This window comes from Cicer arietinum, chromosome 5, assembly GCF_000331145.2.
Source record: "Cicer arietinum cultivar CDC Frontier isolate Library 1 chromosome 5, Cicar.CDCFrontier_v2.0, whole genome shotgun sequence".
Taxonomy (NCBI): domain Eukaryota; kingdom Viridiplantae; phylum Streptophyta; class Magnoliopsida; order Fabales; family Fabaceae; genus Cicer; species Cicer arietinum.
Genome location: NC_021164.2, coordinates 61,171,960 through 61,194,349, shown reverse-complemented (window position 1 = coordinate 61,194,349; position 22,390 = coordinate 61,171,960). Strand labels below are relative to the sequence as shown.

Below are 22,390 nucleotides of genomic sequence, written 5' to 3'. Positions count from 1 at the left end.
TCGGTCAAACTGGGCGTGCGACAGTTTTCTAGGCTTAGTCAAACTAGGCCACATTTTCTACTATGTCGGTTGCAGAATTTCTCTATAAATAGATAATTTCGCTCAGTTTGTAAATTGCACCAAATCTCAAAACTTTATTGAGTTTTCTATATTCTTTTCTTTCATCTGATATCTTTTTGTCCCTTTATCGAAAAATTGTTCATTCAGATTTTCGAACAGTCGCTGTACGATATTTTCAAGTGACTTTAACCATTATATTTAAAAGATATTATTCTAATACGATTTTCTACATTGCAGTAATAAAATTGATATAGTATATATCTGTTTTATTTTAGGAACTTCGTGATTGATTGTCTGTCTAGCACAATTTTAGACATGACGCGGGTGATTTAGTCCGCGACTCAACCCAATAATTCCATAGTTGAAAAATTATTTTTCAAAACAATTTTTTTGGAAACTCATTTGTTGTTATTAGTAGTATTATTAACTTAGTTTCTTTTTTAACTTTTATATTTACAGAAATTTTTGTTTAAATTTAATTATTGTTTTTATAGTTCAACGCAACATATAATTTTGTTAGTTAGTTATTAAAATATATATATATATATATATACATAAAAGTGAAATAATAAATCATTAAAATTTCTATAGAAATAAATATATCAAAAATAATAAATTTATTGGTTGTTTAAAAAATAAAAACAATAGAATTAAAAAAGAATCGAGATAATATTACTTTTAAGATTAATTAACTTTGAAAAAAAGAAACTTAATTACTAGTATTACTTTAACGTTAATTAATTTTTGAAAAGAAATTACAAAAACTTTATCCGCTTCAATATCTACAAAACAAGCAAGTTAGATGCTACTCTTTGTGAAGCAAGGTGGTGGACTTAGCACTCAGCAATGCAAGTCTTCAACAACTCTTATCTCTTCACTTTTCCTAAACCTCCCTTAAACCCTCTCTCTCCCCTTTTCCACCATCACCGTCGTTCTCTTCCCTTAATCCTCCGCAAACTGCCACTCACCACCGTCGCCAAATCCTTTAGCTCCGATGAGTTCCCCGTTGACGAGACCTTCGTCCAAACCTTCGGTCCCAAAAGCAAGGAAACCGAAGAGGAAGCTCGAAGACGCAACTGGATCGAACGAGGCTGGGCTCCGTGGGAAGAAATCCTCACTCCCGAAGCCGATTTCGCGCGCAAGAGTCTGAACGAAGGCGAAGAAGTTCCTCTAAGTTCACCGGAAGCCATAGAAGCTTTCAAAATGCTGAACCCTAGGTACCGTAAGAAGAAGATGGAGGAGATGGGATTGACGGAAGAGGAGTACCTTGCTAAGCAGTTTGAGATAAAGGGAGAGATTCCGGAGCCGTTGGAGACTAAGTGGGCGGGACCGCTGGTGGTGCGGTTAGTTCCGCCGCGCGATTGGCCTCCGCGAGGGTGGGAGGTTGATCGGAAAGAACTTGCGTTTATTCGAGAAGCGCATAAGTTGCAGGCGAAGAGGGTGAGGTTGGAGGATATAGAAAATGGAGTTAGAACTGAAACAGATGATGTGTGCTTAGATAGGTATAAGGTGTTTCTGAAACAGTACAAGGAGTGGGTGGACGCTAACAAGGATTTATTGGAAGAGGAATCTTATAAGGTTTCAATTTCATACTTGTTTAAAACACAATGCACTTTCATAATTTTTTGCTTTGGCTTATGTGAAATGTTAATGCTGATTGTCATGTGAATGTGACAGATAGATCAAGATTATTACCCTGGTAGGAGGAAAAGAGGCAAGGACTACAAGGAAGGCATGGTAGGAATGGATGAATTCGTGATTATTTTTTCTTGTCGGTATGTTTTGGAATATGAGAAAGCAAAGCTATTACAGTGCTAACTTTTCTTTAAATGGTTTTTGCAGTACGAACTGCCGTTCTATTATCCTGGCCAAGTAAGCTATTGAGCAATTCTTTGTTCATACTCATTATGGATTATACTGTACTATTGTTGTGTGTAAAATAGATGCTTTACTTTTTGTCAGTATCGTGTTCCTAAGGTTTCATGCCGGTATTAGTATTATTTCATACCCAACCTAGTTGTTTTCAATTACTACTATTATGGTTTTATGTGCATTGGACAAGTATATAGGGTTGTATCATTCTATGCTGCTTGGAAGAAAGTGATTTCACATGACAGGCCTGGGCTAGTCTTCAATAGGCATGCATAGTGATATTTTCAATTCTGGTGTGACAACATGAAAGTTGCATTTTTCAATTGCTGACTGTGGAAATTTTGTTTAGGAAAAGTATGGATAACTGAACTTACCTTTAATAGCTGCATTGCATCTTTATTGTTTGTTTTTTCTTTTTGGTTTTTCCCAGTTATGATGTCTATAATTGGAGAACTGTATTTGTAACCCAATAGATAATCCTATTTTTGTTTGGCTTCATTTGCTTGCGTATAATTAAAATCACTCTTTTTCTGTATCTTAGTTCAGAATAAATATGTAGAATTGGGATTCAATTTTTCATAAATGCTTAGATTTTTCATTAACTACTTAGAATTTTATTTAATTTTTTATTGCAGATTTGTGTGGGAAAGGTGACAACTTTGCATCTTTACCAAGGGGCATTTGTTGACATTGGCGGTGTATATGATGGGTACTTACCAATCCCTGTGTCTGTCTTTTAAGTGTTCCCTTAACTTTTTCTGTGCAGGGTGTCCGTTTCCTCATTGTTTTGGAAGCTGGAGTACTACTCAAGTAATATTGAGTTGCTTCCACATGATATTCTTGCTAAGTTAATACTTAGTGACAAGTATAATTTTAGAATGTGTAAGATTATTTAATGCATACATAATCAATATCGTGGGGGCCAAAAATTAACAATGGAGAGAGATTATTTAATGCATACATAATCAATATCGTGGGGGCCAAAAATATACTAGAACTAGGGGCAAAACATACTGTCTCTTTTGTATCATGTGGTAGCCCAGGTTACTGCAAACTATTCAACACTGAAAATGTTCTCTCTCTCTCTCTCTCTTTTTTTTCTTTGACTGGGAGGTAACGTTTTCTCTGCATATGTATCCATGGGTTATTGCATATTTTCTTTTGCTTGTTACAGCTGTGTAACCAGCACTTCATACTGTTATCATTAGTAACTTAGAGGCTTTACTTCTGTAGCATTGTTATCTTGTTCAGTGTCGCTGTTTTTGCTTTTACTTTTATGCAAGTTTGCTTCTGGAAAATTCATAATATATTGTAATGTGTTCTAGGTGGGTTCCAATAAAGAATAATGATTGGTTTTGGATTCGTCATCATATAAGAGTGGGTATGCAAGTCATTGTTGAAATTACGGTGAGTGTTTCAGTCACTAGTTGGAAATTTCCTATACTATTTGTCACTTAATATTGACCTTACATTAATTGATTACATAGTGATGGATCTTCTAGCTTTTATACTGTTACTTGCCTAACAACATAATTGTAGTCTGCTTCGACTCATTGGTACAAAACTAGTTGGTGTTGATTTTCTTTTTTACATGTTGTTATGCTCATGTTTTGAAATAGGAACTCTAGCTGAAACTGTATTATACAAGGTGAATTTTCTCTCTCTTGTGTGCCACCACTGGGGCAACCCTCCGCCTACCCATCAGAGGCACTGTCCCCAGTTATTACTTTTTTGGCATAACAGGTGTCCAATTTTCTGGTTTATTGCTCACCCCAGTCCACAGGCAAGTGGGGTTATGTTTAACCCAACTGAGAACCCAATCTCTAGTCTATCCATTAAAATGCTGGTCTAAGTGTCGAACCTGGGCACCTCTGATCTCAGTGGTTGCTGACTCTTTCTTTTATTTATCTATTTTGGGTACTAAGAAAGGTCTACTCTTGTTTCAACTTTGCACTATAATTCACCATTTAACCATGTCATTAGTTGCATGCCATGTGTCTGAAGTTGTTTCTTATGCATCTATATTTTAAAATTTTCTGCATCTTTTCGTAGGCAATGTAGGTAGGGTACACTATGCTATATGACTGATTCCATAACATATACGTAGTTCCATCATATATATGTTTGGCCATATGTGGATTTCTTTTACTGAATGTTCACTCTACTTATTAACTCATTTACATTTTTACTCTGTAGGCAAAGCGGGATCCTTATCGCTTCCGGTTCCCAATCGAACTGCGTTTTGTCGATCCAAATATAGATCATCTGATGTACGATTATGTATTTTGTGAATTGTGATGTTCAACTTTCTATATAAGTTACACTTCATAATACATAGTTCTAATTTTATTTATTTTATTATAATTGATATTTTATTTTTTTTATAATTTTTAACATATATTTTCATTATTCAGCTTTAACAGATTTGACTGCCCACCAATATTTCACCGCGAGGAAGATACAAATCCAGATGAATTGCGGGTTTGCACCTTTCCCTAGACCACCTCAATCTTTTAGCAGATGGAAAATATTTTTCATTCTCCAAAGCTCTTCTTCATATTGTAACTTTTCTGTGACATAATCTATGCTCTCATTTTTCAAAAGAGTAAAGTTCAGATGTATATTTATTCTCTAAGGATTTGTTGGTATCTAGTTATATTTTACTCAAGATATTATCTAGAGGTTTGTGTGCAGCGAAGTATCTATTTGGTTGGGCTCTATTGTGATGCTTTTTCACACCAATCTAATTTATAAAAATGAAGTATTTCTTTGGTCAAACTTAAACTATGATAATCACTGACCAGATGCTAATGCTTGGATGATATTATTATTTACAAATTATGGATTCTGTGTAACTTTTGATTTTAATTCAGCAAATTAGGGGCAGATTGATCAATTGGATTTCATCTTGTAAACATTTGTGTGAAGTTGGTACCTTTTGAAAGAATTGGTAGCAAAGGTTTACCTTTTGACAAAATCATTGATTCCTTTTCAATGGATACTTCATAAACTATTAACTGAGGCTCAACCCCTCTCCCCCCAGAAGGGTGTATGTTTGTATTTTAAATCAGTCAAAATTTGTGCATTATTATGATTATATTTTTTCTATTTGATATTTTTAAATTTGCAGCGTGACTGTGGAAGACCTCCCATTCCTAGAAAAGATCCAGGAGACAAGCCAGCAGAAGAACCTTTATTTTCCAATCACCCATATGTTGATAAGGTATGTTTTAATGGACCGTTTAAAAAATTTGCAAGAGACAACTCTGGTGGACTGTTTAGCTCATGCATAGGGTATATTGGTCAATAGACATCAATGATGGTTCTAGCCTTCGAGATTATGACAACTTTCTCTTATGGAATTCATCTATCGACTACAACCACACGGTTGTTCCAAACCCCTTGTGTGTACATGGCCTTATTAGTTTATAACCTGTTTCCACCCTCATCCTTAGTGTGCTCATGGACCCCATACAAGATCTTATTCACACCTGCATAAATGTGAAGCCAAATAATAGCTTTCTAAATGTTTCCTTTTGAACATGTGTATATGTGGGTTGATGTTCAGTTGGATCTTGCGTAAATAATGGAACATACAAATAACTACCCTTCTAATAAAGAAGAACAAACATGTGGTTAAGTTACAATATTGGCATATGAGCCCTCAATGCAAGTTATGATCCGAAGATTGATGCCACTTGCTTTAAGTGTTACTTAGGGATTTCTTCTTTCATACCAGAAACATTTGTACATTATGCAATTTTGGTCACTAGGATCCATTGTTGCACATGTTGAGGCAAATTGTCTTATTTAAATGCTAAAGCTGATCTCACCAACCCTATCTCGTGCAGTCACACATCTCAATCGTTCGATCAAAGATCGGACGGTAAAGATTTCAAGATTGAAATTTTTAACTGCACACAACCTTGATCTATCTCGGTATTGGTCAACTCAGTGCTGTTGTAAAAAATGAGGCCACAAAACTACTAGAATACATTGAGTTGCAGCATTTGGTTTATGACGGAATAATTTTATACTGTAGTAACCTTTGCTGTGTAGTTTCCAGTCTACAGCATTCATGACAACCTCCTTCATTGAGTGACTTGCCATACTTTGCCTCCTAAGTTTACAATGATTATGATATCATAGTAATGGAGACCCCATTACTGGGCTTATTTAGAGTTCATATCAAAGAAAGAACGGGGGTTGTAACTGATGAAGAATTAAGGGAAATCAGATTTGATTCTCTTTTATTTTATATTATTTTATTTATTTTTATTTTATGATTCTATCATTATTACTATTGTAATTTATTTTTCTATATGAACAACTTAGAGTTGTAGTAATAAAACATGAAATTATTTTTCCTTTTACTTTCTTTGTGGTATCAGACCTCTTGGTTAGGGTTTTGTAAAGCTTTCCACAACCTAGTGGGGTTTGGGGATCCAAACTTAAAGGGCACCAACCTTTTGTTTTTAATTTTTGAACGATCCGTTTTGCAACCAATTTGGTTTTTTGTCTACCTAATGGCACATAATACCCCATGGAAGGTGGCCCTTATGGGTAGCGGCAGCGGAAACAACGACGATGGTTTGGGTGAAAAACCAGAAGTAGTCAACAACGCCGACAGTGTTGGTTTAGGTAGCGGTGGCGACTGGAATAGCTTATCAAACAATGGTTTTTCCAATCTTTTGGCCATGAGGGAACTTCTAATGCCCTCAAGGTTGAAATCCATAAACTCAATGGAAAAAATTATGTCGAATGGTCCTAAACCGCAAGATTGATACTAGACGGTATGGGGAAAATATGGTTTCCTCATAAGAGAGGTGCAAATGCCTGTCACAACATATCCAAATTACAAGTTTTGGAAATATGATAATTCTATTATTATTGCTTGGCTGGTTAGTAATATGGAACCAACCTACTGCTAAGAAAGTTTGGAAGGCTGTCAAAGAAACATATTATGATATTCATAATTCTTTTCAAACTTTCGATCTCAAATCACGATTGTGGCATGCCTAACAAGGAGACAAAGATGTCACTATCTATTATAATGAGTTGATGACACTATGGAAAGAATTGGATCTCTGCTATGATGATCATTGGAAGTGCTATATGGATTGTGTTTTGTTTCTTAAGAGACATGAGAACAACTGAGTATTCATGTTCTTGGTTGGACTTAATAAGCGGCTAGATGAAGTCCGAGGTAGAATATTGGGGAAGATTTCTTAGCCATCACTTCAGGAAACGCTCTCAGAAGTTAGAAGAAAAGAGGTGGGACAAGATGTTATGATGGGTAAGCTACCTTTTGTTGTTGAGGTTGAAAGCTCTGCTCTGGTCACTAAGAATGAAGACGGGAAGAGAGATGGCAAGAAACCATGGTGTGAACATTGCAAACGTCCATGGCATACACGTGATACATGTTGGAAGCTCCATGGAAAACCTCCAAATTGGAAGAAAAGGAAACGAAGGTCATGCCCTCCAAGCTAGTACTCTAATTAAGAGAAGCAGTCTCCTTCAAGCCCATCTTCTTTCACCAAGGAACAGTTAGATCAATTGTACAAACTTCTCGAGTCTAAAACTTCTTCATGCTCTATATCTCAGAGAGTAATTTTCCATATATTGCTCTACTTAGTGTCACTCTCAGTCATACTTGGATTATCGATTCTAGTGCTACTAATCATATGACTGGGGAGTCAACTTGTGCAGGTAACCGCAAAATTAAAATTGTAGATGGCTCTCTTTCAGCCATTGCAAGGAAAAGTTATGTTATTTTGTCACCTTTATTAACCTTAAAAGATGTCTTACATGTTCCTAATTTATCATGTAATCTGTTATCCATTACTAAATTAACAAATGATATAAATTGTCAAGCTAACTTTTTTCATTCTCATTGCACTTTTAAGGGTTTGAGCACGGGGAAGATGATTGGTAATGCTAATGTGAGTGAAGGACTCTATTATCTTAACAATGGACTCGATTTCAAAGACCAACCTCAAACGAATATCTGCGTTGAATCTATTTTTGCTTCTTCTAATAATGATGATATTATGTTATGGCATTTACTGTTAGGACATCCTAGTTTTTTGTATTTGAAACATTTGTTTGTTAAATTGTTTTCTAAGAAGGATTTGTCTTTATTTCATTGTGAAACTTGCAAATTTGATAAACATTATCGTTCTTTTTTTACACAACCATATAAATAATCAAAACAATTTGCAGTTATTCATAATGATGTTTGAGGTCCTAATAGAATAAACACATTTTTTAATTAAAAATGGTTTATAACTTTTAATGATGATCATACTAGAATTTGTTGGGTTTATTTATTGAATGAAAAATTGGAAGTGTGACAAGTTGTCAAAAATTTCTTTAAAATGGTGCAAACTCAATACCAAAAAAAGATTCAAGTCTTCAGAAGTGACAATGGTAAATAATATTTTAATATACTTTTGTCTGATTTTTTTTTTTGCAAATAGGATTGTTCATCAAAGTTCTTGTGTTAATACACCACAATAAAATGGAATTGCAAATAGAAAGAATATGCATCTTCTTGAGGTTGCTAGAGCTTTACTATTTGCAAAAAAGGTTCCAAAATATTTGTGGGGTGAAGTTGTTTTAACTGCATCATATTTAATTAATCGTATGTCATCTAAAGTTTTAGATTTTCATACTCCTCTTGATGTTTTTCGAAATTGTTTTCCTTTGACTAGTGTCTCTGCTGATTTGTTCATGAACATAAATAACTTGGCAAACTCGAGCCATGAGCAATAAAATGTGGTTTTACCGGCTACTCTCCAACTCATAAGAGGTATAGGTGCTTTAAACCAAAATTAAAAAAAAAAATATATATATATATAGCCATAGATGTTACTTTTGTTGAAAATCAACCCTATTTTATTGACATTCATCTTCGGAGAGGAAATTTTAAGGAAGATTCATATTTTACTTTTGAAAACATCATTACTTTAGGTGATATAGTGTTGTCGCAAAATTATGAGACTTAGATTGATGCACCAAAAGAAAATGCTCAATAATCCATATTGGAACTCAATCCACCTATGAATGGGGTTCCGACAGATTCGGGGACAACAATTTCAAAACAAAACCATAATGAACAAATTCTTGATCTCGATAATAACGAAGGATCACCTGAAATGCCACAATGTAATGACTCAGATAAATAGACACAAAACAGGTTTACTACCATTGATCCTATTTGGAAGGGAAATGTCTTTAAAAGAAGAAACCATAAATAGAAAAATGAGGGACTCATTCTCCGACCCCTTCCAAGATTCTAAACCAATAGATAATCTAACACATCATCCTGATTCAGGTAAGTCTTCTTATGTTCTTAAGAGTTGTGTCGAGAATCCTCATATAGACCTTCCTATTGCGAACAGGAAACTTGTTAGATCATGCACTAAACATCATTTGTCTAATTATGTGTCATATTCAAAATTGTGTTCTTCATTTGTTGCGTTTACTTCTAATTTGTCTGTTGTAGAAATTCTCAAAAATGTATAGGAGGCTCTAAAAATTCCAAAGTGGAAGGAAGTTGTTCTTGAGTAAATGAGAGCTCTTGAGATGAGTCAAACTTGGATAGTCGTGTCATTACCTGCAGGAGATGAGAGCTCTTAGAGACTTTTGCTTATGTTGCCAAATTAAACACTATTAGAGTTCTTTTGTCCTTGGCGGTGAATTTAGATTGGTCTCTTAACCAACTTGATGTAAAAAATGTTTTTTCTGAATAGTGATTTGGAGGAGGAAGTATACACAAATAATCCACCTGGCTTTGAAGATAAGTTTGGTTCAAATGTGTGCAAACTACAAAAATTCCTTTATGGTCTCAAGCAATCCCCAAGGACTTGGTTTGAAAAATTCACTCAGTCAGTTAAAAGGCAAGGATATATGCAGGGAAAATCAGACCATACTATGTTCATGAAGTTCTCTAATGTTGGTAAAATTAAAATTCTAATTGTATATATTGATGATATTATTCTCACAGGAGATGGAAAGATTCAAGAAAAATTTGACAAAAGAATTTGATATCAAAGATTTAGGTGCGTTTAAATATTTTTTTCGTATGGAAGTTGCTCGCTCAAATAAGGGAATTGTTGTTTCTCAAAGAAAATACATCATAGATCTTGTGAAGGAAATTGGGATGAGTATGTGTAGACCAATAGATCTCTTGGAGGAAACTGGGATGAGTGGGTGCAAACTTTGGGAGAAAGGTAGTGTTCCTGTTGATATTGGAAGATATCAGAGGTTGGTTGGCAAACTTATTTATCTAGCACACACTAGACCTGACATCGCTTTCTCTATGAGTATTGTAACCCAATTCATGCATTCTCCCTATTTACAGAGAAGTCTCTATATTTACAGATGCTTATTGGGCATGATCAGTTACTGATAGAAAATCCACTACTAGATATTGTGTCTATGTTTAGGGAAATTTAGTCACTGGGAGAAGTAAGAAACAAGGGTATGTTTCTTGAAGCAGTGCAGAAGTCGAATTCAGAGCTATGGCTCAAGGAATCTGTGATTTTTCGTGGATACGTAAACTCTTGGACAAACTGAAAATGAAAATTGATTCACTCTTAAAATTGTTCTGTGATAACAAAGTAGCATTAAGTATAGCTCACAATCATGTACAACATGGTAGAACCATACACATTGAGATTGACCGCCATTTCTTAAAAAAAAAAATTGATGCTGGAATTATATGTCTGCCATTTGTGACTTTTAATCAGCAAACTTCTAATATTTTGACAAAAAGTTTGGCAAGATCCAATTTTGAGTGACTTATAGCCAAGTTGGACATGACAAATATCTAGACACCAACTTGAGGGGAGTGTTGAAGAATCAAGGAAAATCAGATTTAATTCTCTTTTATTTTATATTATTGTTTTTTTTTATTGTACGATTGTTATTATTACTCATTATTACTATTGTAATTTCTTTTCCTATATAAACAGCTTAAGCATGTAGTAATAGAACATCAAAGTATTTTGCCTTTTACTTTGTTCAGTAACCAAAAAATGAAAGAAGAGGGGTAATAATGATCAGGGCAGGATCAAAATTAAGATGGAGGAGTCTGTTAGAAAGGAACCAACAGAATGAGCAGATGACTGCTAATTAATGGCGAAGGGTGCATGGAAATGAGGGAGAGAATAGAACCCTAAAGATAGAGAGACAATATGGAGGAGTCTGTTAGAAAGGAACCAACAGAATGAGCAGATGACTGCCAATTAATGGTGAAGGGTGCATGGAAATGAGGGAGAGAATAGAACCCTAAAGATAGAGAGACAATCTGTTAGGGAATTATGGGATGCTTAGGCCTAACGAAAGTGAAGCGTTCTATTTCTTGCAAATATGATGTCCTTCCTTTTCTGCATTTTCCTCGTTTTTTCCTGAAATCATGGTTGGATAATTTTCACTTGCCCATCACTTACAAATATGTTTGTTTTGCAGTTGTGGCAGATTAATGTAGCTGAGCAAATGATTTTGACTGATATGGATGTTAATCCTGATAAATATAAAGGCAAAAAGCTGTCAGACTTGGTTGACGAAGATGATTTTGATGAAGAAAAATCAGTTCAGCATACAAAAGTTCAGTATAAGAATGCATTACTGCCAAAAGTAACTCTGGTGAGTACTAATCTTATTGTTATTTTGGATAAGAAATAGTGATCATTCTCTTATTCGAGTTAAGTCGTACAAAGTTAGCGAAATACTAACCAATCTGCTAAAACTTAGGAAAGAAAAATAAGAGAAACCATGAAACTTTAAATCAGATTTAAATTAGATACTTCAAATGTTAAAGTTATCAATCCCAAATATAGCAGGCTGCAGATAGCACACAGCAAATGACTACTATATTGAAAAAATTTATATATTTAATTATAGTTTATGAAAATTCCATGTAGGGTGTGTGCGTACATACACACACATAAGATACTTATACTGCACATGAATCAATGCTCTCAAAAGAAAAAATAAAAAATAATTTTCTCAGAATTATAGATATTTTCGTAATAAAAAATTAAGGGTACATTTTGAGAAACTTAATTAAAGCTTCTTCAAACAGTTCTGAGTAAGCTCATCTAAATGCCCTGTTAAAAGTCACAAATCTGGAGCTAAACACACGTCCATAGCAACAAAAGTAAGGAGTTGGCTAGTGTTTGCTTTCACAGTGAAAGCTGTCTCTTGTAGCTTTGACATGGATGTGCATTCGATAGCAGATGGGCGTGGTTTCAAACACAATTAGATTAGTTTAATCCCTAAAGCTTATAGTAAAGACAAAACAGATTAAAAAAAGAACTAGAAAACACAACAGAATTGATAGGTACTAACAGTAGAATAAGAAAAGCAGAACGGAATTCAATATATTAATGGAAACAAAAGTCTGTATTTTGATTATATTAGAAACCAAAAGCAAGGAACCCGGGCAATTTAAGAGTTGCCTTATTTCTCCCAAATCCCGGTTAATTCCAATCTAAGCTCTCCCCCCTATCACGCTGACACTACTAATCTTCTCTTCCATACAGATTTGTGCCCCCCTTACTACTACCAGTTAGGTGGTTAGTTAAAACATTATCTCTACTTTAGTTCTGATATGCACCTCTGAAAATATTCAGGTGAGACACCTTTTGGGTCTTTCTTGTACAATTCTGTAAACTTGGGTCTATGTTCCACACACCAGTAAGCCTTTCCAATTGCTGATCGCATTGAATTCATCAACCACACTATTATAAATGATATTTTGGATTTCCATTTATGCATGGAAGGATCTTCCTTTCCAGCTTGTGCAGCATCTCCGGTCACATGCCCTACTTTCCCCCTGCTATTCACTGTTAACTTCTCAGATTGAGCCCATTTGAGGTTTTTCTTTCAATTAAGCAAGTACATTATGAGTTGCATATTGGAAATTAAATGGCTGTTCCCATCAGGTGCAGTCGAGATTGTTGAGGGGTCTGGGTTATTCCAATCATGGTCATTTTTACCATTGGAGGGACAATCTATGGATCATAGTACAAAGCTATGGTACCGTGTAATTTTACTTATAGATGATCTTTCTCATGTGAAAGGGTTAAATGCAAAAGCAAAATTGGTTACAAAATATTAACCAATCCGATATTAATGGGGAAAGAAAAATACACAAATAATAATACAATGATAACAAGAGATATAAACAATGAGATGTAAATTGGATTATTAATATCTTAACCCAATTTAGAACGATTTATCTCTTCTTCCCAACAAACTTTTACACTATGAACATACACTCATTTGGTTGCTTATTTATTTACCTATTGTTTTTTTTGGCAGAAAACAAGTGTCAAAGAGCTTGACTTAGAGGCTGCACTTGCTGAGCGTGAGGTCAGCTTTCCTTTTATGATAAAAATATTCCCTTTCATTGGCATTGGCAATGCATATTACCCCGCTAGTTAGAAGGACCACTTCGTGCCTTCTAAAGGATGCCTTTGAATTTATTGAACATGGTGAAAGGCTACAAACCTAACTATTCACAGCATGACTTTTCACCCATTTTTCATAAGTGTCACATTCGCAGTTTGCAGTTTCATAATTTCTATTGACCAAAATGTTAACTCTTAAGAGATGTATGTTTTTATTTTAAAGAAATATGCACTCCTTATAAACTTAAAGTATAAAATTGATTGATAATTTTCAATTCAACTTGTTGACCACCAAGATCATATATAGATTAAATTATCCTACTCTGTTGGGAATTCAATTACCATGTAGACATCATTTTTCTTGTTATGGATATTTTCTTCAATTGCACAAAAGTTCCTTGACTGGTTGACCTGCTACATAAAACTTCAGTTTAAAATGCGAAGAATAGTTTTGTGATCTCTTTCATAATTCTGAGATAACCTTTGGGCATACAGCTCCATAAGAAACTATGGAATGAAGCAAAGGACAGAGGTGAGGAATATGAAATTACCACATTGAGGCGCAATATTGAGATGGATGAATATGATTTCATGCATTGGCGTAGATCATTTGAAGAAAGAGAAGCATTGCTTAGAGACATCAGCTGGTACTGTTATATTAATGTTTGTCATCCTCATCTCCTGTTATGATTCATTGATTTTTACTTTTCTTTCTCCCTTTTTGCAGTCGCAAAACACTTGGTCTGCCGTTGGAAGAGCCAGGCAGGTATGTTGATGCTAGTTTTTTTGGTAAAGACCAGTATGATCCTACAAGTCCTCTGTATCGATATGACTATTGGGGGGAACCCAAGAATTCAGAAAAGAGCAGGAAAGAGCGGGTGACAGATACCCATAACAAATCCATTGTGGGCAAAGGCACTGTTTGGTGTGAAATGCCGTATGAAGATTGCGCCAAACAACAGCCTGCGGGGCTACGGGACAAAGAAGTCGACGATGAAGGTGTTGAAGAAGAGGATGATGATGATGATGACGACGACGACTTTGACTTCAGCATTCTGAGCAATCTTGGTAATAATATATCGGATCAACTTCATGTTAACGGGACCGAGTCATCTAGAATATCAGATGAAGGCGTGTTTGGGGATTAATGCCACGATGCATAATTGAGTAGCTTAAGTAAAATGTGTACAGTTAGGCTGAGAAATGTGCATAAATTTTGCAGTGTAGAATAACACTACGGCAGTTTAGTTTATTTTATTCTTAATGTTTTAACAGAGAATTTCACATATGATATTACATTTTCCACGAAAGGAAATTTCGTAAATGTTCACAGAACCAACAGACATGCATAACATCAACAAATAGCCTTTCGTGACTCATGACAAGGCACTGGTATTTACTGTGTCCGTTGATAGGATATTTACGAAGATTTCATCTTCTTGTTACAAGCCTCCCTTTGCATGCGATTTTTGAGAGGTTGGGGAGCCCGTTTCTCACAACGGATGCCAAAATAGTGTTTAAGCATACTCAATTATCCCACGTGAGATTAAAAACAAAATTACAAAAACTGACAGACAATCAAAATTGGAAAATAAATCATGAAAAATTTAGATTTCATTTCCAAGTTTGCTGAATTTCAGAAAATTAACTTAAAGTTTTAACATTGTTTGCCACTATTTCGGAAATAACTAGTAATAGGAATCTTCACACGAAATAGACTGTCAAAAGGCATTCCAAGGACAAATAAATAAATAAAAAGAATTGATTTCTACCTCAGATCTAAAACAATATTTTACAATGTCAGTGAAGTTAACTACTCAAGGTCAGATATAGAACTCATTGACGAGTTCTTTTTTACAAGCAAAACTGGGCATATCCTGATTGATACAAATTTTCCATCCAGAAACTATTTCCCAAGTTAAAACCAAATTTAATCAGAACGAAGTAAAACCAAATCCAACCTTCATGCCCTTTTCTAAGTTTTTGATGTCCCATCCTCAAACTTTCCTAAAGTGTCGAGCCAACATCAGACCATACAAATATGGATTAAACTCCACGCTCCATAGCTGGAAAAAACAGTGTCGCTAAATCCAGCAACTACTGCTCAGAACCACTGTTTATATATTTGTTCAAATGATGCTAACAATTAATGAGGTTAATATCAATCAATTTCTCCTTCTTCTACATCTTTCGATGGCCCTGCAGCACTTTGAGGCAGTTCTTCCTCCTCATCCTCATCGTCAACCTTCATATACAATCCTAGCTGCTCTAAGGGATTACCCTGCAGCTTGATCCCACCAAATCCATTTTGATGGTGATCAGGGCTCGCCTCCTTGAAAATTGGTGCATTCTCATCATGTACAGCACTCAGCATCTCTAGATCTTCCAAAAATTGACAGCTCTCATTGATCTCAACAGTTTTCTCCATCTGCAAACAGAGCTATTCAGTGAAACATACCAGGAAGCTAACTTTGTAGTTGGACAAATATCATTCCGGCCTACCTTTTGCAAAGCCTGGCGGGCTGCTTCTCTCTCCTCTTCCCTCTTCCTTTTGGTTTCTGCTGCAGCTTCTGCTTCAGCTTTCCTCCGAGCCTCTTCTGCAGCCTTTGCCTCTGCCTGCAGTCGAGCTTTCTCTGATGCACAAAAAACAAAATTATTAATCAGACAAATCATGAAAAGCTGAAGTAACATTCATTAACAGATCAACATTTAACCTCAAAAAATCTACGATGTTAAAAAACAAACCTTCTTTCTGCCTCCTTTCAAGTCCTTCTCGCTCTATTCTAAGCTTTTCAGGGTCACGCTTTTCATCCTGATATCAAGTTGGAATTGAAAAACCAACATTCACATAAAACTTGAAAAAATGTTGGCTGAGATTTCATGAAAGGCAGCAATGGTGGTAAATTGGCAATTACCAGATTTGCTACTTTAGCAATAATAGAGTTTCCATACTCGTGAGACGGAGACAAAATTATACACTTCAAACCTTAATGGTTTTCAAATGTTTGTGTTTCTCAAATTTTGATGTTCAACAAACAAACTCAACCTATTCTATTAATGTGAAGAGTTAAAACCTCAACAACGATATTACACCCTTAACAAACCTTTTCAAGGGCTTTCTCTTGAGCTTTCAATATGGTGTCAGCAAACCGGCTCCTTAATAAAGCTGCACGGTAGAGCTTTTCAGGAGAGACTTGCCTCTTAGACGCAGCACTCTCCCCTAAAATGATACAGCATGAAGAGTGAGATCATGCCCCATAACTAAGAAGCAGACATATTTCTTCAATTTTCAGGCTTACCATCTTGATGGCTTTCTGATTCAATTGTAACTGCCTTAGTCTCCAAACTCTGGTCAACCTGGGTACCCAGATCAGTTGAATCTATACAGGAAAGAGATTATGAGCAAGAAAGCAACAAAGGTGGACAGACCCTCTCATCAAAATGCATGCCAAGAAACTATAATATTCACATGGTTACATAACACCAACTTTGGGACCCACCCTTTCCAGCTTCTGGATTACTAAGATCCCCCCTGTTTTGATCACAAGTCAAGCCAGGTCCTACATTTTCCTGCAATGTGTAGTGGTTTTAACAAAGAAACCGGTCAAAGCAGAAGAAAAATGCATTCCATCAATACCATAACATTTGATATTGTATGTAACCTAATCACCTTCTTAGTACTAAGAGGTTCCGACGCCTTAGCAGTATCTAACTCACTACCAGATGAACTACTTGAATCTGAATCTGTGGTGCCACAATTGCAACAGTCAGACAAAAAATATTGTTCCAGCATTCAGAAAAATTACATTACAAGTCTCTAATTTTGCCATCATCATAAGCCAAACACGTAGAAAATTGTCAATAACTACTGAATTTATGAGATAAATACCAAAAGAAACTATGTCCATCTTTTTTCCTACTTCACAATGTTACGCATAAGTAACTAACAACCCTAACGTTGTTTTGTAGATAAAGTATCTGTAACAAAATAAAAGTAACATTGACATTACAAGCATTTACTTTTATTCAATACGTTAAAACTAACAAACTACCAAACTTACTGAGTATACACTTCTAGCAAAATAAATTAACAGCTGTCTAGATATGTGACGTCTGAGTAAAACTAAAATTAATATAAGGACAAAATTAGCTGCAACTGAGTTCAACCACAAACATTAAAAGATGGAATATTCAGACAGGATCAAAATATTAAAAGTTTCTGCTGGGGACTGCTTTGCACCATATCGTTTTGTTAATCAAAATATCTGATGGATGAAAGAGTCTGAAATTATTACATAAATGAATTATACCTAAATCTTGATTGAGAGCTGAAAAAAAGTAAAATAGTTTAAGGATTTAAAAAATTCATAGTAATTTGGTACGTATGACAGTAGGGGAAACCACATCTAAAAGAAATAAGAATGAAGGTAGAGTTCTAGGTATACACGCTGCAATAGGAAATATAACAAAAGTACGCACTAACACGAACCACTTGATGATGAGCCAGATTCACTACTAGAGCTGCTTGAACTACTGCATTTACTGTTTCTGTTGGTTCCATCTTTCTCAATCTCTAGTGGAGGATAATTTGAAATAGGAGGATCATTCCCACCAACAATGTCCACATCCTCGTCAACCAGTTCATTGCCTGGCATTTGCAGTGAAAATAAAGGATCGCAATTAGAGTCAATTGTCAATTATTGTTGACACTTGTACTATAAGGATACAAAAACACCAAAACAGTGTGTGTGTGTGCGCGCGTGAGTGAGAGAGAGAGAATACACAATATACCTTTAGATGGTTGCATTGATGAGTTGCTAAACCCTGATTCATTAGGAATCTGCATAAAAATCAAGCAAGCAAAAAAACAGTCAGTCAAATGAGATACAGAGAATAAATTATTTCCAGACATGCATATAGCAGTAGTGAACTGCAGTTAAACACACATATACAAGGGGATGTACACATTCCATGCAATTCGTTTTTGAAATGTTAAACTGAAAAATCATAAAGCAAGTTAATATCATACATATAATTTATTTATAAATCTAAATGATCTAAAATACATTGAAATGTATCATATGCTTCTGACATTAATGTAAACATACACACGCGCACACACACACATCTATATATATATATATATATCACGTAGAAAATTGTCAATAACTACTGAATTTATGAGATAAATACCAAAAGAAACTATGTCCATCTTTTTTCCTACTTCACAATGTTACGCATAAGTAACTAACAACCCTAACGTTGTTTTGTAGATAAAGTATCTGTAACAAAATAAAAGTAACATTGACATTACAAGCATTTACTTTTATTCAATACGTTAAAACTAACAAACTACCAAACTTACTGAGTATACACTTCTAGCAAAATAAATTAACAGCTGTCTAGATATGTGACGTCTGAGTAAAACTAAAATTAATATAAGGACAAAATTAGCTGCAACTGAGTTCAACCACAAACATTAAAAGATGGAATATTCAGACAGGATCAAAATATTAAAAGTTTCTGCTGGGGACTGCTTTGCACCATATCGTTTTGTTAATCAAAATATCTGATGGATGAAAGAGTCTGAAATTATTACATAAATGAATTATACCTAAATCTTGATTGAGAGCTGAAAAAAAGTAAAATAGTTTAAGGATTTAAAAAATTCATAGTAATTTGGTACGTATGACAGTAGGGGAAACCACATCTAAAAGAAATAAGAATGAAGGTAGAGTTCTAGGTATACACGCTGCAATAGGAAATATAACAAAAGTACGCACTAACACGAACCACTTGATGATGAGCCAGATTCACTACTAGAGCTGCTTGAACTACTGCATTTACTGTTTCTGTTGGTTCCATCTTTCTCAATCTCTAGTGGAGGATAATTTGAAATAGGAGGATCATTCCCACCAACAATGTCCACATCCTCGTCAACCAGTTCATTGCCTGGCATTTGCAGTGAAAATAAAGGATCGCAATTAGAGTCAATTGTCAATTATTGTTGACACTTGTACTATAAGGATACAAAAACACCAAAACAGTGTGTGTGTGTGCGCGCGTGAGTGAGAGAGAGAGAATACACAATATACCTTTAGATGGTTGCATTGATGAGTTGCTAAACCCTGATTCATTAGGAATCTGCATAAAAATCAAGCAAGCAAAAAAACAGTCAGTCAAATGAGATACAGAGAATAAATTATTTCCAGACATGCATATAGCAGTAGTGAACTGCAGTTAAACACACATATACAAGGGGATGTACACATTCCATGCAATTCGTTTTTGAAATGTTAAACTGAAAAATCATAAAGCAAGTTAATATCATACATATAATTTATTTATAAATCTAAATGATCTAAAATACATTGAAATGTATCATATGCTTCTGACATTAATGTAAACATACACACGCGCACACACACACATCTATATATATATATATATATATATATATATATATATATAGAGAGAGAGAGAGAGACCTCCATTTCACACTGTCCCGCTTTTGGATGGAATCTTTGCTTCTCCATCTCCAGCATATAATCATCAAGAAGCTTCCGCAGTTTGAATAAGGTATCATCACTAAGAGTATCGATATCAATCTCAATTTCATCATCATTTGTTTGCCCTGCATTGTGACTTTGCTCTTTCAAGAAATCAAGAATGGTTTCAGGCAACTCTCCAAGCATGTCCTCCAACTCTTGACTCAATTTCTGTTTCTCCATGTCACTCATAATTCTTTCGATGGGTTGTGGCTTGGTATTAGTAACATTTGGCGTTACTTTCTTCTTTTTTGTGGGGGGAATTGGGTCCAAAATTTCAGTTTCTACAAAAGTAGGTTTTGAAGGCTCATATGGGACACGATGATCAGTGACAGGAATTTTCTTCTCTATGGCCTTCCATCTTGTTTCAAAGGCTTTGCTAAGGGTCTCTGTGATGGTGTGTACATCATTGCCAGGTGGATTATAAGTCATTGCGTTTGAGAAAGTCAGCCTCACATCGGCGGCAAAATCCATAGGATTTGAATATTTACCAGATGTTAGTCTATCCCTCACAGTACCCAAATCCATTGGATGTTTGATGACAGTGAAGTAATCAGGAATGTTCAACTTAACAGCGTCAACTGGTTCACTAAAAACCCAGCCAAATTGATGAGTCATTAAACGGTTGAGTAATGTTTCACACTGTTTCATCAATGTAGCATATGAAGCCATTGATGCAGCAGGTTTCAGATAGTCCAAACGCCCAGGCGTACTTTTTTTGGTCTTGGGACCATTACGCCCTTGTGAGGGTCGTTTCTTACCATGTGGAACTGATGCTTGAAGTATACTGTGTTGGCTCTCCAGATGCGGCCTTTTCTGTCCCACACTGCAGCTCCTTATGTCACTAGAGGGAGATAATCCAACAGTGTTTGAATTCATACTGTCAATTTTCTTCTGAAGTTTTCTTACTTGTTCAAGTTCCCAAGTTAACCTCAATTTCAAATCCTTTCTCTCCATAGCAGACATTTTAGATAATGAGAAGAGTTGAAACGGTACATCAAAACTACCATAACCATCACCTTTCAAACCAGGGCCTTTTCTCTTTGGTGCATAGGAGTCAGCTGATGCCGTCGGCTCCATGTCAACCCTTCCCGAACTACCCAACCCATCTGATTCACCCATAGTCTCTACAACATGACGGTATTCGGGAACAAAGCCAGAAGAATAACCTTTGGAATATTTTCGAGATTTCCCCATGATTTGTGAATGAGAGCACTTTCTAGATTCCTTTTGTCCAGCAAAATCTATGGGTACAGTTGGCGCCATAACATGAAATTCCAACAACTGCACATATCAACTCCGACAACAAGTTCTTACCCACACAGCAATCTCTGAATAAACCAAAACTGCCAGAATCAAGAACCGAGTCTTATCCTCCAAATTTTAACGCAAAATATGATAAAACCCAGTGATAGGTGCACGTCTCTCATGCCCAATAGTCTAATTTGAGTTTTTATCGTCGACAAATTGCTCTCTAAACTAAACTTTATTACAAGAGTAATAACAGTTTTCTTCTCTCTTCTTCCCAGGTGCAACAATAATCATCACTCAATGCCCGTGAGCACTTCCAAACACATTTCAGTAATTGAATACAAACAGAGAATGATTCCTCAAAATCCTTATTCTAATCACGAGAAATGCAAACGGCCCAAGTAAGAAATCGCTTCGCACCTTCGTTATTCCAAATCAAAAATCAAACAATTAAGAGATAGGGTTTCCTGAATCACCAAAAACGAGGGAAGAAAATCACGATAAAAATGAGATCAATGGAAGCATAAACCCTAGATCGAAAGAAAATGTGAAGATCGAAGGAAAAGAAAAAAAATGCGCGAAACCCTAAGTAGGAATCCAATTGAAAACCTGAATGTTGAGAATGAGGAAGCAAACGCAATGTGGATGAAACCCTAAGAAGAAGACAGCATCGTCGACACCAACAACCTTCTTCTCTTCTGTGAGGGATAGCAAAGAGAGATCGCTCGTTCGCTCCTTTGTGCTCTTATATAAGAGAGAGAGAGAGAGAACGCGATCGTTTTGCTGCATCCTTCTTTTCGGACCTTTTAATATCAAACGGCCCAAACGACAAAGCATACGTCTATCTTAATCCAACGGTTACTGAGTTTTCTTACTAATTGTCATGGAATGTACAAAATCACAAAAAAATCGTGTAATAAAATTGAAATAATGCGTCTAATGAAAAATTATTGAAAAATCTTAAAAAAATATCATTTTATCTTTTATTTATTATTTTTACTTTTAATTTTAAATTGCTAACATTTCAATAATTTTAATTTTTTAATTTTAAAAAAAAAAATAGAAAAGTTGTATTTTGAAAGTTCCATATTTATTTAAGTTTTTAAATATTTAAAAAAAATTAATTTTAGAATTTTCACATTCATTCAAAGTTATAAATTTTTAAAAATATTTTAGAAAAATTATATTTCAAAATTTTCATATTTATTCAAAGTTTCAATACTTTTTAAAAATATTTAA

General features: G+C 35.1%; 2 protein-coding genes across 2 annotated transcripts; one reads left to right on the top strand and one right to left on the bottom strand.

Moving 5' to 3' along the window:
* The first annotated feature begins 850 nt into the window (after positions 1-850).
* LOC101502146 (protein PLASTID TRANSCRIPTIONALLY ACTIVE 10) lies at positions 851-14,687 on the top strand. Its single transcript, XM_004500610.4, has 12 exons — positions 851-1,638; positions 1,738-1,797; positions 1,903-1,932; positions 2,568-2,641; positions 3,258-3,339; positions 4,129-4,202; positions 4,347-4,413; positions 5,063-5,155; positions 11,407-11,583; positions 13,264-13,314; positions 13,848-13,999; positions 14,080-14,687. Exons 1-12 carry the CDS (start codon positions 907-909, stop codon positions 14,498-14,500), a joined length of 2,013 nt encoding a protein of 670 aa, XP_004500667.1. The 5' UTR covers positions 851-906; the 3' UTR covers positions 14,501-14,687.
* A 413-nt stretch (positions 14,688-15,100) lies between these two features.
* Positions 15,101-21,930, bottom strand: LOC101501603 (transcription factor GTE9-like). The gene is made up of 13 exons (XM_073368825.1): positions 19,841-21,930; positions 19,448-19,496; positions 19,136-19,304; positions 18,967-18,984; positions 18,144-18,289; positions 17,836-18,000; positions 17,023-17,096; positions 16,853-16,922; positions 16,652-16,732; positions 16,457-16,572; positions 16,098-16,164; positions 15,855-15,985; positions 15,101-15,780 (listed from the first exon to the last, which is right to left on the bottom strand). The coding sequence occupies exons 1-13, from the start codon at positions 21,164-21,166 to the stop codon at positions 15,514-15,516; spliced, it is 2,679 nt and encodes an 892-aa protein (XP_073224926.1). The 5' UTR covers positions 21,167-21,930; the 3' UTR covers positions 15,101-15,513.
* Between the last annotated feature and the right edge of the window lie 460 nt (positions 21,931-22,390).

Excerpts from the sequence above, each read along its gene's own strand:
- LOC101501603 (XM_073368825.1), bottom strand. The coding sequence starts at position 21,166 with ATGGCGCCAACTGTACCCATAGATTTTGCTGGACAAAAGGAATCTAGA. Across the intron at positions 16,573-16,651 it reads ATCAGAAAGCCATCAAGATG|GGGAGAGTGCTGCGTCTAAG; the intron begins GTAAGCCTGAAA and ends GTATCATTTTAG. Across the intron at positions 16,165-16,456 it reads AAGAGAAAGCCCTTGAAAAG|GATGAAAAGCGTGACCCTGA; the intron begins GTTTGTTAAGGG and ends ACTTGATATCAG.
- LOC101502146 (XM_004500610.4), top strand. The coding sequence starts at position 907 with ATGCAAGTCTTCAACAACTCTTATCTCTTCACTTTTCCTAAACCTCCC. Across the intron at positions 4,203-4,346 it reads CCAAATATAGATCATCTGAT|CTTTAACAGATTTGACTGCC; the intron begins GTACGATTATGT and ends TTCATTATTCAG. Across the intron at positions 4,414-5,062 it reads CAAATCCAGATGAATTGCGG|CGTGACTGTGGAAGACCTCC; the intron begins GTTTGCACCTTT and ends TTAAATTTGCAG.